We start from the raw sequence: 14,792 nt of genomic DNA, 5'->3' as shown, positions 1-14,792 counted from the left end.
TTAGTGGTATTTAGACTAATTCCTTCCACTTTTCATAGCCTTGGTGACAATTAATGTCACCCTATTGACCAATCACTTACAGGTCTTCCTCTTCCAGTGGCCAAGGGATTAGCTTAATGATGCCATGTCCTTGAGACCAGGCAAACCAGGAGCCATCTGGTGAGAATTCAATACTCCATGTCTCACAGCTCGACTTCCAGTCATACAGCACATCCCGGGCAGGGCGTAGTTCTGCCAGCAGGACAGGCGCATCTGAAAAACACAATCCTTCTCATTTAATATTGGTAACTGACTGGTAACACACCGACACAATTCTGAGGTCCCCTCCAATAAGCTGTTTCCAGGGGAAGCAATAAGTGAGCGCTTAACTTGCCCAACAGCAACACATACCCAACAGGGCATGTAAAAATGGGTCCTCTTAGGCTACTTTCACACCTGCGTTCGGTGAGGATCCGTCTGGTATCTGCACAGACGGATCCGCACCGATAATGCAAACGCTTGTATCCATTCAGAACGGATCCGTTTGCATTGTTCTTTCAAAAAAGAGTCTAAGTCAAAACGGATCCGTCCTGACTTATATGGAAAGTCAATGGGGGACGGATCCGTTTTCAATTGCACCATATTGTGTCAGTGAAAACTGATCCGTCTCCATTGACTTACATTGTAAGTCAGGACGGATCCGTTTGGCTCCGCATCGTCAGGCGGACATCAAAACGCTGCAAGCAGCATTTTAGTGTCCGCCTCAAAAGGCGGAACGGAGACCAAACGCAGCCAAACTGATGCATTCTGAACGGGTCCTTATCCATTCAGAATGCATTGGGGCTGAACTGATCCGTTTTGGGCCGCTTGTGAGAGCCCTGAAACGGATCTCACAAGCGGACCCAGAAACGCCAGTGTGAAAGTAGCCTAAGGCAACCCATATAAACATCCAACAACCCCCATCAGTCAGCTGCAGTACTGGAACTACAAGACCATAACTTGTGTAGTGGATGAAGCTGGTTACTGCAGCGCTCCAGCCATTGAAAAGAATGGGGTTGTGCTGTCTTATTGGTGACCAGGAGCAATGCTGTGGAGGAAAAACGTAAAAAGGGAAATAGCGCTAAAAAAAAAAAAAAGCCTTCTGGACCCTTTATTCTCAAGATTGGTGTGGTTTCCAGAGTCCGGACCACCAATAATCAGAAACGGATGACATCTCCTAGCAAACTGATTTAACCCCTTAAGGACCTAGGATGTACCGGTACGCCCTATTTCCCGAGTCCTTAAGGACCCAGGACGTACCGGTACGTCCTGACTTAAAATCTGTATTCCGGCGCCCCAGGGGTTAATTGGAACGGGATTTCGGCTGAAATCATTCAGCCGGCATCCCGTAACAATGCAGGGGGGGGGTCATTTGACCCCCCCGTATCGGCGATCGCAGCAAACCGCAGGTCAATTCAGACCTGCGGTTTGCTGCGCTTTTTGCAGTTTCTGATCGCCGCGGTCCCTGACCGCGGGGATCAGAAACTTTAGAGTGGCTAAAATCATTATTTTTCACCCCCCCCCTGCACCCCTGCACGATTTTATGCCGGAGGGTGGTGCGGGGGGGGGGTGTCGCAGGCGGTGGGGGCGTTGCGGGAGGCGGGCGGTGCGGCAGGCGGGATCGCGATCCCCCGCCCGCCTCCCCATGAACGATCGTTGGCTTCTAGTGGGTATACCAGGGTGCCAGCACATTGCTGGCACCCTGGTATAAACGGCTGACATCTGTGAAGATGTCAGCCGTTTAACCCTTTCCATACCGCGGTCCGTACGGACCGCTGTATGGAAAAAGTTAACTGTCATCGGTCAGGGAGCTCCCTCCCTCTCCATCGGGGGGCTGCTGTGGCTTTGCAGCCCCCCGATGGAGAGGGAGAGAGCCCCCAGAGAGCCCCCCTCAGCCCCGTGCTTACCCTTCCCCGTCTGCGAAGTTCTGAGCAGACGGGGAGGGTTCCCATGGCAACAGGACGCCTGCTCAGGCGTCCTGCTGTCCATGGTGCTGAACAGATCTATGCTAAAAGCACAGATCTGTTCAGTGTAAGTAAAATACAGTACAGAACAATATATATTGTTCTGTACTGTATTATACAGACACCAGACCCACTGGATCTTCAAGAACCAAGTGGGTCTGGGTCACAAAAATGTAAAAAAAAGTGAAAAAAGTTAAGATAAAAAAAAAACATTTATCACTGAATAAAAATTAAAAAAATAAAATAAACTACACATATTAGGTATCGCCGCGTCCGTAACGACCTGATCTATAAAATGGTCATGTTACTTTCCCCGCACGGTGAACGCCATAAAAATAAAAAAATAAAAACTATGAGAAAATTGAAATTTTGCCCACCTTACTTCCCAAAAAAGGTAATAAAAGTGATCAAAAAAGTCGCATGTACGCCAAAATAGTACCAATCAAACAGTCATCTCATCCCGCAAAAAATGAGACCCTACTCAAGATAATCGCCCAAAAACTGAAAAAACTATGGCTCTTAGAATATGGAGACACTAAAACATGATTTTTTTTTTTTCAAAAATGAACTCATTCTGTAAAACTTACATAAATAAAAATAAAGTATACATATTAGGTATCGCCGCGTCCGTATCGACCGGCTCTATAAAAATATCACATGACCTAACCCCTCAGATGACCACCGTAAAAAAATAAAAATAAAAACAGTGTAAAAAAAGCCATTTTTTGCCATCTTACGTCACAAAAAGTGTAATAGCAAGCGATCAAAAAGTCATATGCACCCCAAAATAGTGCCAATCAAACCGTCATCTCATCCCGCAAAAAATGAGACCCTACTCAAGATAATCGCCCAAAAACTGAAAAAACTATGGCTCTTAGAATATGGAGACACTAAAACATTTTTTTGGTTTTAAAAATGAAGTTATTGTATAAAACTTACATAAATAAAAAAAAATGTATACATATTAGGTATCGCCGCGTCCGCGACAACCTGCTCTATAAAAATACCACATGATCTAACCTGTCAGATGAATGTTGTAAATAACAAAAAAAAAAAAACGTGCCAAAAAAGCTATTTCTTGTTACCTTGCTGCACAAAAAGTGTAATATAGAGCAACCAAAAATCATATGTACCCTAAACTAGTACCAACAAAACTGCCACCCTATCCCGTAGTTTCTAAAATGGAGTCACTTTTTTGGAGTTTTTACTCTAGGGGTGCATCAGGGGGGCTTCAAATGGGACATGGTGTCAAAAAAAACAGTCCAGCAAAACCTGCCTTCCAAAAACCGTATGGAATTCCTTTCCTTCTGCGCCCTGCCGTGTGCCCGTACAGCGGTTTACGACCACATATGGGGTGTTTCTGTAAACTACAGAATAAGGGCCATAAATATTGAGTTTTGTTTGGCTGTTAACCCTTGCTTTGTAACTGGAAAAAAAATAATAAAATGGAAAATCTGCCAAAAATGTGAAATTTTGAAATTGTGTCTCTATTTTCCATTAAATCTTGTGCAACACCTAAAGGGTTAACAAAGTTTGTAAAATCAGTTTTGAATAGCTTGAGGGGTGTAGTTTCTTAGATGGGGTCACTTTTATGGAATTTCTAATCTAGGGGTGCATCAGGGGGGCTTCAAATGGGACATGGTGTCAAAAAACCAGTCCAGCAAAATCTGGCTTCCAAAAACCAAACCGCGCACCTTTCACTCTACGCCCCGCTGTGTGCCCGTACAGTAGTTTACGGCCACATATTGGGTGTTTCTGTAAACAGCAGAGTCAGGGCAATAAAGATACAGTCTTGTTTGGCTGTTAACCCTTGCTTTGTTAGTGGAAAAAATGGGTTAAAATTGAAAATTAGGCAAAAAAATGAAATTCTCAAATTTCATCCCCATTTGCCAATAACTCTTGTGCAACACCTAAAGGGTTAACGACGTATGTAAAATCAGTTTTGAATACCTTGAGGGGTGTAGTTTCTTAGATGGGGTCACTTTTAGGGAGTTTCTCCTCTTGGGGTGCATCAGGGGGCTTCAAATGGGACATGGTGTCAAAAAACCAGTCCATAAAAATCAGCCTTCCAAAAACCATATGGTGCACCTTTCACTCTACGCCCCGCTGTGTGGCCGTACAGTAGTTTACGGCCACATATTGGGTGTTTCTGTAAACGGCAGAGTCAGGGCAATAAAGATACAGTCTTGTTTGGCTGTTAACCCTTGGTTTGTTGGTGGAAAAAATGGGTTAAAATGAAAAATTTGACAAAAATATGAAATTCTCAAATTTCCTCCCCATTTGCCAATAACTCTTGTGCAACACCTAAAGGGTTAACAATGTATGCAAAATCAGTTTTGAATACCTTGAGGGGTGTAGTTTCTTAGACGGGGTCATTTTTGGGTGGTTTCTATTATGTAAGCCTCGCAAAGTGACTTCAGACCTGAACTGGTCGCTAAAAATTGAGTTTTTGTAAATTTCTGAAAAATTTCAAGATTTGCTTCTAAACTTCTAAGCCTTATAACATCCCCAAAAAATAAAATATCATTCCCAAAACAATTCAAACATGAAGTAGACATATGGGGAATGTAAAGTCATCACAATTTTTTGGGGTATTACTATGTATTACAGAAGTAGAGAAACTGAAACTTTGTAATTTGCTAATTTTTTTCAAATTTTTGGTAAATTAGGTATTTTTTTGTGCAAAAAAAAAAAATTTTTTGACTTCATTTTACCAGTGTCATGAAGTACAATATGTGACGAAAAAACAATCTCAGAATGGCCTGGATAAGTCAAAGCGTTTTAAAGTTATGAGCACTTAAAGTGACACTGGTCAGATTTGCAAAAAATGGCCTGGTCCTTAAGGTGAAAATGAGCCTGGTCCTTAAGGTGAAAATGAGCCCGGTCCTTAAGGGGTTAAAGGCCATCTGTCAGTAGATTGTCAATGGTGAATTAAACGGAGTGCACCAGAATGCATGCCGTCCGTTTGGTTGCGTCCCCATCACGGACAGAATAACACAGCAAGCAGCGTTTTTCTGTCCGCGATGTGGTGCAGAGCAAGACGGATCCGTCATGACACACAATGTAAGTCAATACTGGCGGATCTGTTTTCTCAAACACAAAAAAAACAACTATCCGTCTCTAAACCATTGTAAGTCAATGGGGGACGGATCCGTCTTGGCTATTTTAGAGATAATACAACCGGATCCGTTCATAACCGATGCAGACGGTTGTATTATTATGATGGAAGCATTTTTGCGAATCCATGTACCATAATCATGATTTTTTATTTGCCCCGCTGATTTATAATGTTGGCATCTGTCCATTCAGTCAGTCACAAAGCAGTAAAAATTACATGGAAAATCATTCTCTCAATTGTTACCTCCATTTCTTTTACCCAACCCCCGTCTTTACACTTCAGCTTTTTCTGACACTGCTGACATATTATCTCTTGGTAAAAGATCACCGACTACTAGACCTGCATGTACGATGCACTCAGACATTCTGCTCAGTTGACAGACTTTGAGGGGGGATGGTCAGTTCTACAAATTGTCCGCCATCAAGGCCCTTCTGACCTAGCTATTAGGAGGTGCTGGAGCAGTGGCAGGTGAGGGCACACACACGAGAAACAGGCTCTGAATGGCTCAGACAGACCACCAGTAGAGAGGATTATTTGATCTGCCAACAAGCATGAGTAGCTCCCACAGTTTCGTTGTCCGCCATCCAGGTACAGGTGGCACCTTCATTACACACCCCAATGGATATTTTTCAGCAAGATAATACTCGCCCACACACAGTATGGGTTTCCCAGGAATTTCTCCACCAGATTGCATCACTTCCTTGGCCTGCCTGGTTGCCAGATTTATCGCCAATCGAGCATTTATAAGACCAGCTGGGGCGCCAGCTTCAGCAACCTAGGAGTAAGCAGGATCTACAGGCCCAGCTGCAACATCTGTGGGCAAATGTGCCGCAGAACCTGTATGCCTCCATGCCCAACCGTATCTCATCTTGTATCCAGGCTAGAGGTGGCCCAATATCCAGGCCTCTTTCACACGAGCGTGTCCGGATAAGGTCCGGATGCGTTGCGGCAAACCCGCGCGAGTAGGTACGCAATTGCAGTCAGTTTCGACTGCGATTGCGTTCCGTTGTTCAGTTTTTATCGCACGGGTGCAATGCGTTTTGCACGCGCGTGATAAAAAACTGAATGTGGTACCCAGACCCAAACTTCTTCACAGAAGTTCAGGTGTGGGTTCAAGGTTGTGTAGATTGTATTATTTCCCCTTATAACATGGTTATAAGGGAAAATAATAGCATTCTGAATACAGAATGCATAGTACAATAGGGCTGGAGGGGTTAAAAAAAAATTAAAAATAATTTAACTCACCTTAATCCACTTGTTCGCGCAGCCGGCATCTCTTCTGTCTTCTTCTTTGAGGAATAGGACCTTTGATGACGTCACTGCGCTCATCACATGGTCCATCACATGATCTTTTACCATGGTGATGGATCGTGTGACGGACCATGCACAGACCTTTTCAAAATGCAAAAAAAAATTATACCGGATCTGTTTTTCCGTATGACACCAGAGAGACGGATCCGGTATTTCAATGCATTTGTCAGACAGATCCGGATGCCATCCGTTTGCGTCCGGATTGCCGGCAGGCAGTTCCGGCAACCCTCACTAATCTGTAAAACAAGGAAAGAGAAGCCCACACTCTCTCCTCGCCACCGAGAATGGAATCAAGATGAGCCCATAGACTTCTATGGAGCCAGCCTTGTGCAGTGAGGAGAGAGAGGGTGATATGCCCTTGCTTCTCTCCCCTTATTCTTGAGATCAGTGGGGGTCTCAGCACTCAGTACCCCACCGATCAAAACTTTTAATATGTCTTTATGACATACTAGTTTTTGATGCTTTAACTTATAGATTACGCCAGGTCCACCAGTGAGGGAGCCACGTTTGCATAGTGGCTCTTTATTCCAGCTCAAGTTGAAGGGGGAATCTTGAGCAACGAAAATCACAATGGAGTACTAGATAGTAACACAATGGACACCAACAAGGTGTGACTGATACCCCTGAACTTGTATGAGAGTTATGACAAACAGGGCCTCCAATGTAGACATGAACATAGAGCAAGTACATCATCTGTCAACCAGAAGTATATGTATAAGGGCTCATTCACACGTCTGCTGCCCGCAATACACGGGCACCGTTCTGTGTGCATTCCGCATCATGGATACGGACCCATTCACTTCAATGGGTCCGCAAATCCGGAGATTCAGGAACGCAAGCATGGAACGGAACACTACTGAGTGCTTCCTGGGGTTCTGTTCCGTGCCTCCGCACCGCAAAAAGATAGAACTTGCTCAAGTGAATGGGTCCGCGATCCCCATGCGGCTGGGCCACGGTCGGTGCCCAAGTATTGTGGACCGCAATTTGTCGTGTGAACAAGCCCTAAGCAAAATGCTTTGATGGTGACCAAGACATCATACAACCCAGGGTAGGAGCCAAACCTGCATTCTTCTGAGGTTAGAGAATCCGAAGGATTTACAGAGAGTGAGTAAGTGCAACGAAAGAAATTCTAAAGCATATAATATCAGAGCTGATCTCGCACCTACACATTAAACAGTACATTCCAACCACCCACTCATACAGGAAAGAAAGGAGTGATCTACTGCCAACTCCCTGAAAAGAGAAATCCAGGAACATGCCAACAGACAGCCTGCTCGGCCCGTCACCTCCTGTAAGGTCACTCCAGCTAAATAAGTACAACAATATTTTATAACCCTCACACACCACCACTGGGGTATAGAAGAAATTATAACATCGTCAATACACGCACTGATTTAGTTTGGGCTTTTTAACCCCTTAAGTGTATATGCACAGGATGTGGATTACATGTGGAAAATCCACAGTGACGTTCTGTACCAGCTACGTACACGTATGTGAGATTTTCAAAATCTCATGTACACAGGACTGAAATTTTCCATGAGATAACCGAGCTGTGCAGGGGATTTTAACCCCTTCTACCCCAGGCCAGTTTTCGCCCTCCTGCCCAGGCCAGTTTTTGCAAATCTGACATATGTCACTTTAGGTGGTAATAACTTTGGAACACTTACGTATCCAAGCCATTCTGAGATGCATGTTTTCTCGTGACACATTGTACTTCATGATAGTCATACATTTTAGTCAATATATTTCACCTTTATCAAAAATTTAGAAAAATTTGCAATTTTAAAAAATTTCAATTTCTCTGCTTTTAAAACAGAAAGGGATACCTCATAAAATATTTATTATTTAACATTCCCCATATGTGTACTTTATGTTGGCATCATTTTGTAAATGTCATTTTATATTTTTAGGACGTTAGAAGGCTTAGAATTGTAGAAGGAATTCTTCAAATTTATAAGAAAATTTCCAAAACCCACTTTTTAAGGACCAGTTCAGGTCTGAAGTCACTTTGTAGGGCCTACATAGTGGAAACTAGGGATCGACCAATATAGATTTTTTGTTTCGACAGCTAATCTGGCTTCATCAGGGGTAGTGGGCAGACGCCAGATTAATTGGTGAAACATGTTGGGGGGCAGAAATTAGGTTTTATCTGCTGTACTTCACCAGTGCTAGACTGAACTCTGTGCTCTAAGTGTCAATCATTCAGTGCGGACTATGGCTGTTCCGCAAGTTCACCCCTCAATTGTTGGGGTTCATTAGCAATAGGGCACAGTACAATACCTCAGCTAATATAGCAGGGGATCTAGGAAAGGGTCAGTACACCCCCGCCTGCGCTCCTGCACTTTATACTAGTCCCAAATAGCACTCGTGGGGTATAGCTAGTTTTAATCTTTCAGTTAGCTCACAAATGTTCACCTTCACCACTTATTTTTAATAAAGAAGTAAAAGCTAAGTTTTAGCGTCTGGGACAAGAGTGGTTAGTAGCCCAATTGGCAAATGGTTTGATATATTACACTGAGTAATACACTAACAGGTTGCCTAGGAGACACAGCCTGGGGCTGGATCGCCTCGGCCCCCGTACAATGCAGGTCCCGATGCCATGCAAGGCATTGGGCAGCCTGTGCATGGCAACGGGCTGCCTTGTTACCCATCCGGTCCCCGCCACAGCAGCATGGGGACCCGATGGGCTCCCTCACCCGCCACATGCACCCTCTATGCCGCGGTCAGCGCTGACCGCGGCATAGAAGGGGTTAATTCGCCGGCTTCTGCTTTTACAGCGATGCCGGCGTATACAGCAGGGGCCTGGCCATCAGGGACTGCCGGGCTCTGCAGTGATCGGGGGCGCACCGCTCCGGTGCCCGCCTGATCACCATGACTTAATAGTACGTCAAAATGCGGCAAGTTACTTGCTGCTATGACGTACTATTATGTCATATGTCGGGAAGGATGTCAACTGTTGTCAACTGTTTGGGCAGATTTTCAGTGCAGATTTAGAGATCCGGGCAAATCCTTGTCAAAATCTCCAAGTAACGGCTCATTCAGACGGTGGATCCGTTTTTTTGCGGACACTTCAGCATTCCGCATTTTTGGGGCCATGTCCTGATTTTTCACTGACAAGTATAGGACATGTTTTTTGTTTGTTTTGCAGGGCCATAGAACAGAAGAAAAGATGCAGACAGCACACGGAGTGCTGTTCACATCTTTTGGGGCCCTCCGCAGATGTGGAAAGCAACATATGGCGGCCATCTGAAGGAGCCCTAACGCATGTGGATTCTGGTGTGGAAATAGACTACACTGCTGAGTGCATATACCCTAGGGTGCAGCCCAATTTGGACTTCAGGACGTGGTGATTTTTTTCTTCTCTGCATTTCGAAAACTATAACTTTATTTTTCCCTCAACACAGTTGTTTCTATTGTGGGAAGACTTGTATTGTTTAATGCCACCATTTTGGGGTGCATCTTATGTATTGTATAACCTTCTATAATTATTGGGGAGATGCAGTGAAAAAAAAAAACTGCATTTTCTCCATAGTTTTTGGGTTTTGTTTCTGTGACCTTTACCATGCGCTATAAATGATACATTTTGTAAGTCAAATAGATTACAACAATACAAAAAGTAAAAAAAAAAAAAAGTTTTTCTACTTTTGCACAACAAAAAGTTTATTTTTAAAAATCATTTGTCTCTGTGTCGCTTACTGTGTTACATATGCAGTAAGAAAAAAAGATAGAATGCCTATTAGGCCCTGCCCCTAAGAGAGGGGTATGCCAGTTGTGGGATCCTCAACTCTTGACCAGAAAGGGGAGCTGTTACAAAGAGCATTTTTAACTCTGGAAAACCTACCCTGTCTTACATTACACATACTGTAAAACCCATTGCTTGCATTGGACACATTCCCCCCATGGTGGTGCTGCAGGGAAAACGAACACTTTACTGCCAGGTTTCCTCACAGATAACAGTTGATTATTGGGGGCCCCAGTGGGACGCTCTGTGATCAGCCTATTGTCAATGGACCCCTCTAACAAGTAGGGATTCTCCAAAGTGAAGAACCCTTATAAAGGGGTTTTCCCATCTCAGTAAAGGAAACACCATAGCACAGCAAGCTTCGCTGTTTCCATAACTCTGTCTACTTTAGGGTTAGGCTAAGGCCTCTTGCACACGAATGTATGCCTTCCGAGATATACGGTCCGTGAGTGGGCCATATGTCCCGCAGCGGGATTGATCGTGCGCACGGGAGTACACAACATCATAGATTACCCTTAGAGTCCCGTGGGCGGCCCGACGTGCACACCATCATTGTAATCTATGATGCGGTGCGCTCCTGTGCGCACGATGTATGCCGCTCCGGGACATATGGCCCACTCACGGACCGTATTTCTCGGAGGCCATGTGTTCGTGTGCAAGAGGCCTAAGGGTACTTTCACACTTGCGGCAAGACGGATCCGACAGGCTGTTCACCATGTCGGATCCGTCCTTCCGCTATTTCGCCGTGCCGCCGCTCCGTCCCCATCTGATTGGCGGGGGTGGCGGGGGTCCCGGGTGTCGGACCCCCGCCGATCAGAAGCTGATGATCTATCCAGAGGATAGATCATAAGTTAAATGAGTGCAGAACCCCTTTAAAGATTTGTAAAAGAATGGATGGCTCTAAAGCGCTCCCTGAAATCAAGTGTGGTGGTACTATAATAGGATGCCACCATGGCAACAAGTCAGTTCATGAAATGTCTTCCCTCCTAGACCCGTGACGAAGCTTTCCAAAGCGAAACCCGGGTCGGGTGAATGATTTATACATACTGCCCGTTACCTTATTTGATCTTGTAAGTACAATAAAACCTTGCAGTCTAAACTTGTGTGATTGTACTTCACCATCTGTGGCAACCTTGATTTCTCACAAAAGGTTCCCAAAGGAAAGGTGAATCCAAGTGATCTGATCGCTTTCCCATATTCAAGGGAGTTCTGTGTGATCTGGAAGGGAGGATGTTTCTGCTTTGTTCTGGAGCAGCGCGGTCCATTTAAAGAAACGCAGCACAAAATACCGCCCCAGCTGTATACTTTTACTTCCCTAAAGCACATCATTCACTGTGCGCTTAATATAGAGTTCTCAGCGGTGTACGGACTTCAAAGTTTATGAATGGGGCCGCATAGGCAGGGAGTACGGGCCTGTGCCCCCCGAGGATTACTAACTCCTGGCACAGCACAGGTACCCTATACCCACGTACTATGCCAGGATTAGCTGAGTGGCTCCTGCTTCTTCCTGCTCCGCTAAGAGCCGACATGCAGTTCTCCTAGCTTAGCGGCCAGTAAAAAAAGGGACCCAAGCCTATTTTTACAATTAAAACAGTCGCAAGTCCCTTAATAAATGACCCCCAATGTCTCCACTCATTTCAATGGGGGAGGTAATGCTCACAAAAATCGGCAACAAAATCCTTACAAAAATCCACATCTGCTTATTTTCCACTGTGTGTGAAGCATCCTCAGACGACCACCAGTTTCACGACTGCAGCCTTTAACCATAAGCACAATCTGCTAAGTCAGTGTCTCTCCAGCTTTTGGAAAACTACAACTGCCAGTATGCTAGGAGCTGTAGTTTCACAAATACTGGACATCCACAGGTTGGAGATCACTACTGGAAAAGAACGGATTTTAGAGTCACAAATAGCGATCCAGTCCTGACTGTCAATATGGACACCCTGTAGATCTATGCATGTACCCAGCTGTAAGTAAAACAATGGTCTTAATCGCTCCCCAAAACTGTACTCCCCAAATTTTGACTAAAGCCGTGCAGCGGTGGCATGAAGCGCACGGCGTCATCGCAACCAATGACGCAGTGCGCTCCTGCTCTCAGCCGTGTGCATTCGGCTTTAGGCCTCTCACCCAATTAAGCCAGTTCTCTCTTCTCTGCACTGATGAGGGGCAACATACAAGAGGTGGAGCCAGTGGCGGGATTCAGGCACGCAGCGCCCGAGTCCTGCCTCTGCACCTCTTAGGCGATTGAGAGCTCTGGCAGGGAACAGCCTGCCAAAGCTGTGGATACGGCATTGCCGGAAGCGGCCTGAATGTCCGCCACCCCATTAACTATAATGGAAACTGGCCGAGGACACAGCGCAGCAGTATTTGTCCGGCCGATTCTCTGCATGTTTGCCGGGTTGCGCCTGGATCTCTGCCCTTTAAAAATACCAGTTACTTATTAAAACCAGTAAACAGTGTCCGTCTGTCCACTTTGAATCGAGTCTTGTGCCCGAACATGTTCAGGCCAAGCTGAGCTCAATTGAATATGATGCAGGGCATCACCCTGTGTGTGTTGGCAGTGTGAGACCAGTGGCTGAAAGTCAATTAACCCTCATGCCCATTTGTGTGCCAGTCATTCTGTTTTCCTGCTTTCAGCTGGTTTTACCATTATATCATTGGGGAAAGTCCTCCTCGTAGTGCACTAACCTTTTTACTACCGCCGCACGACTATACACGTCGAGGGTAGGGACTTCAAAGAGGTTTCACACAGCAGACACCAGGTGCTAATGTCTGCAATTGGCAATAACGCCAATCGCAGACATGTAACCCCTCAGATGCTGTGGTCAGATGTGGCCATGGCATTTGAGAGGTGAAAAACCCAGGAGTGCTCGCTCCTTGGGCTGGACCTGCTTCCCCGTGCGGCAGTTGGGGGAGCCATTGGTTGAAAATCAAACACCTGGTCAAACCGAGGAGTTGTTGCAGGTGGCGCGGCTCCATAAGCACATAAAAATATTACACTGAATTGCTTTACCAAAATTGAATGCAAGCTATCGCAGAAGCAAAAATGGTAAAGAAAATAAAAATAAAAAAGTTTTAAAAATATATTTAAAAAAAGTTAATAAAAATAAAATCACCCCCCTTTCCCCAGAATAGAAATAACCCCAAAAAAATTAAACATTATGGTCATTGCCGGATCTGAAAACGCCCGTTAAACTATAGAAATATTTAGCCCCTATGGTAATGGACGTAACTGAAAAAAAGGCAAAATGGCTAATTTGCTATTTTTTTCATCCCCCAAAACAATGATTTAGAAGTGATCAAAAAGTCATACACACTTCAAAATGGTATCAATAAAAACTACAGATCATCTTGCAAACAATGAGCCCCCACAAAGCTCTGTAGACATAACTATAAAAAACACATGGGGGTCGCAATACGGCGACAAATATTTTTTCCAACATTTTTATTTTTTCTTTAGTATTAAAACACAAGCAAAACTATACAAATGTGGTATCACTGTAGTCGTACTGACCCCGAGAGTGAAGGGAACAGGGCAGTTTTACCGAACAGGGAACGCCATAAAAACAAAACCCATAAAACTGTGGAGTTTTTTCCAATTCCACCTCATTTAGAATTTTTTTTCCAGCTCCCCACTACATTGTCCAATTAAAAGTAGAACTTGTGCTGCAAAAAAACAAGCCCTCGTATGACTATGTGAATGGAAAAATAAAAAGGTTACGGCCCCGGGAAGGCGGGGGAGTGAAAATTAAAACTGAAAAATCACCTGCACGGGAAGCGTTTAAGTGAAAAATACTAATTATGTGAATAAGAAAATGATGAATAATAAAACAACCTAAGCTTAGTTTTTTCCCCTGACACTACTTCTATAGACTGAATTCACCTGCATGGGGTGTGAACAGAGCCTGACACAGGACTCACCTTCCTTCACATCTGAATGCACCGGGGTATTGATGTCCATTTGCAGGGAAACACAGGAGGTTACTGTGCAGTAAGAATGTCGCATCTCCAGCAGAATGTCGCCTCTTAGGTGGAGAGGAGCTGCGGCTCCGGCACAGGATGAGTGGGGGGCAGCTCACTGGATACTGGGGGGCTGGGGCTTCTCCATGCTGGACAGGTAGACAGGAGCAGAGGGGCACCCGGGGGCTCGGGCAGGGGGTCTCATAGTGCAGTGTGTGGGTGTGAGAGGAGGAGGCAGCAGCCGGGACTAGCTCATGTCACGTGACAAGCTCGGGGGTTGAGGGGCTCATGGAGGGGGGGATGTCGTACCCGCTAGAGTATCGGACTCCTGGAGCCAGAACCGACCCCACACAGAGGCAGGTCCCAGACAGTTCCGGTCATATGATCAGCCATTCTGTTACCATAGAGAGCGTTCCGCTGTAATAGCGCCACCTGCTGGCGTCCTGCTCTGTACCTGATACATGGAATGTGGCCGGGTGCCTGCCATTACTATGTGAGGCTGTGTGCCTGTTACCGATGTGCATTGCCAACCCAGTGCCCTCAGAAGACTACCACTAAATATATATATATTTATTTTTTGCATCTTTTTGAAATGTGTTAAATCTGCAGTATACCCACTTGTCCAATTCACACGTCAGTGTGATTGTTAGTCAAAACTAGTGGCGAGGACTCCACAGAT

At 45.1% G+C, this 14,792-nt stretch overlaps 1 protein-coding gene across 3 annotated transcripts in view; it reads right to left on the bottom strand.

Moving 5' to 3' along the window:
• Nucleotides 1-14,511, bottom strand: part of WSB2 (WD repeat and SOCS box containing 2) — a 42,059-nt gene extending 27,548 nt beyond the window's left edge. For all 3 annotated transcript variants that reach the window (XM_040416029.1, XM_040416032.1, XM_040416030.1), the window contains exons 1-2: nucleotides 14,075-14,511; nucleotides 81-252 (exon numbers count right to left, since the gene is read on the bottom strand). In XM_040416029.1, coding sequence (XP_040271963.1) covers nucleotides 81-252; nucleotides 14,075-14,159 — 257 coding nt within the window. In that variant the 5' untranslated portion in view covers nucleotides 14,160-14,511. The remainder of the gene's footprint in view (nucleotides 1-80; nucleotides 253-14,074) is intronic.
• Between the last annotated feature and the right edge of the window lie 281 nt (nucleotides 14,512-14,792).

The sequence above is a fragment of the Bufo bufo genome, chromosome 2, assembly GCF_905171765.1.
Source record: "Bufo bufo chromosome 2, aBufBuf1.1, whole genome shotgun sequence".
Taxonomy (NCBI): Eukaryota; Metazoa; Chordata; class Amphibia; order Anura; family Bufonidae; genus Bufo; species Bufo bufo.
The sequence above is the reverse complement of the archived record's forward strand: the minus strand, read 5'-3'. Positions and strand labels throughout refer to the sequence as shown.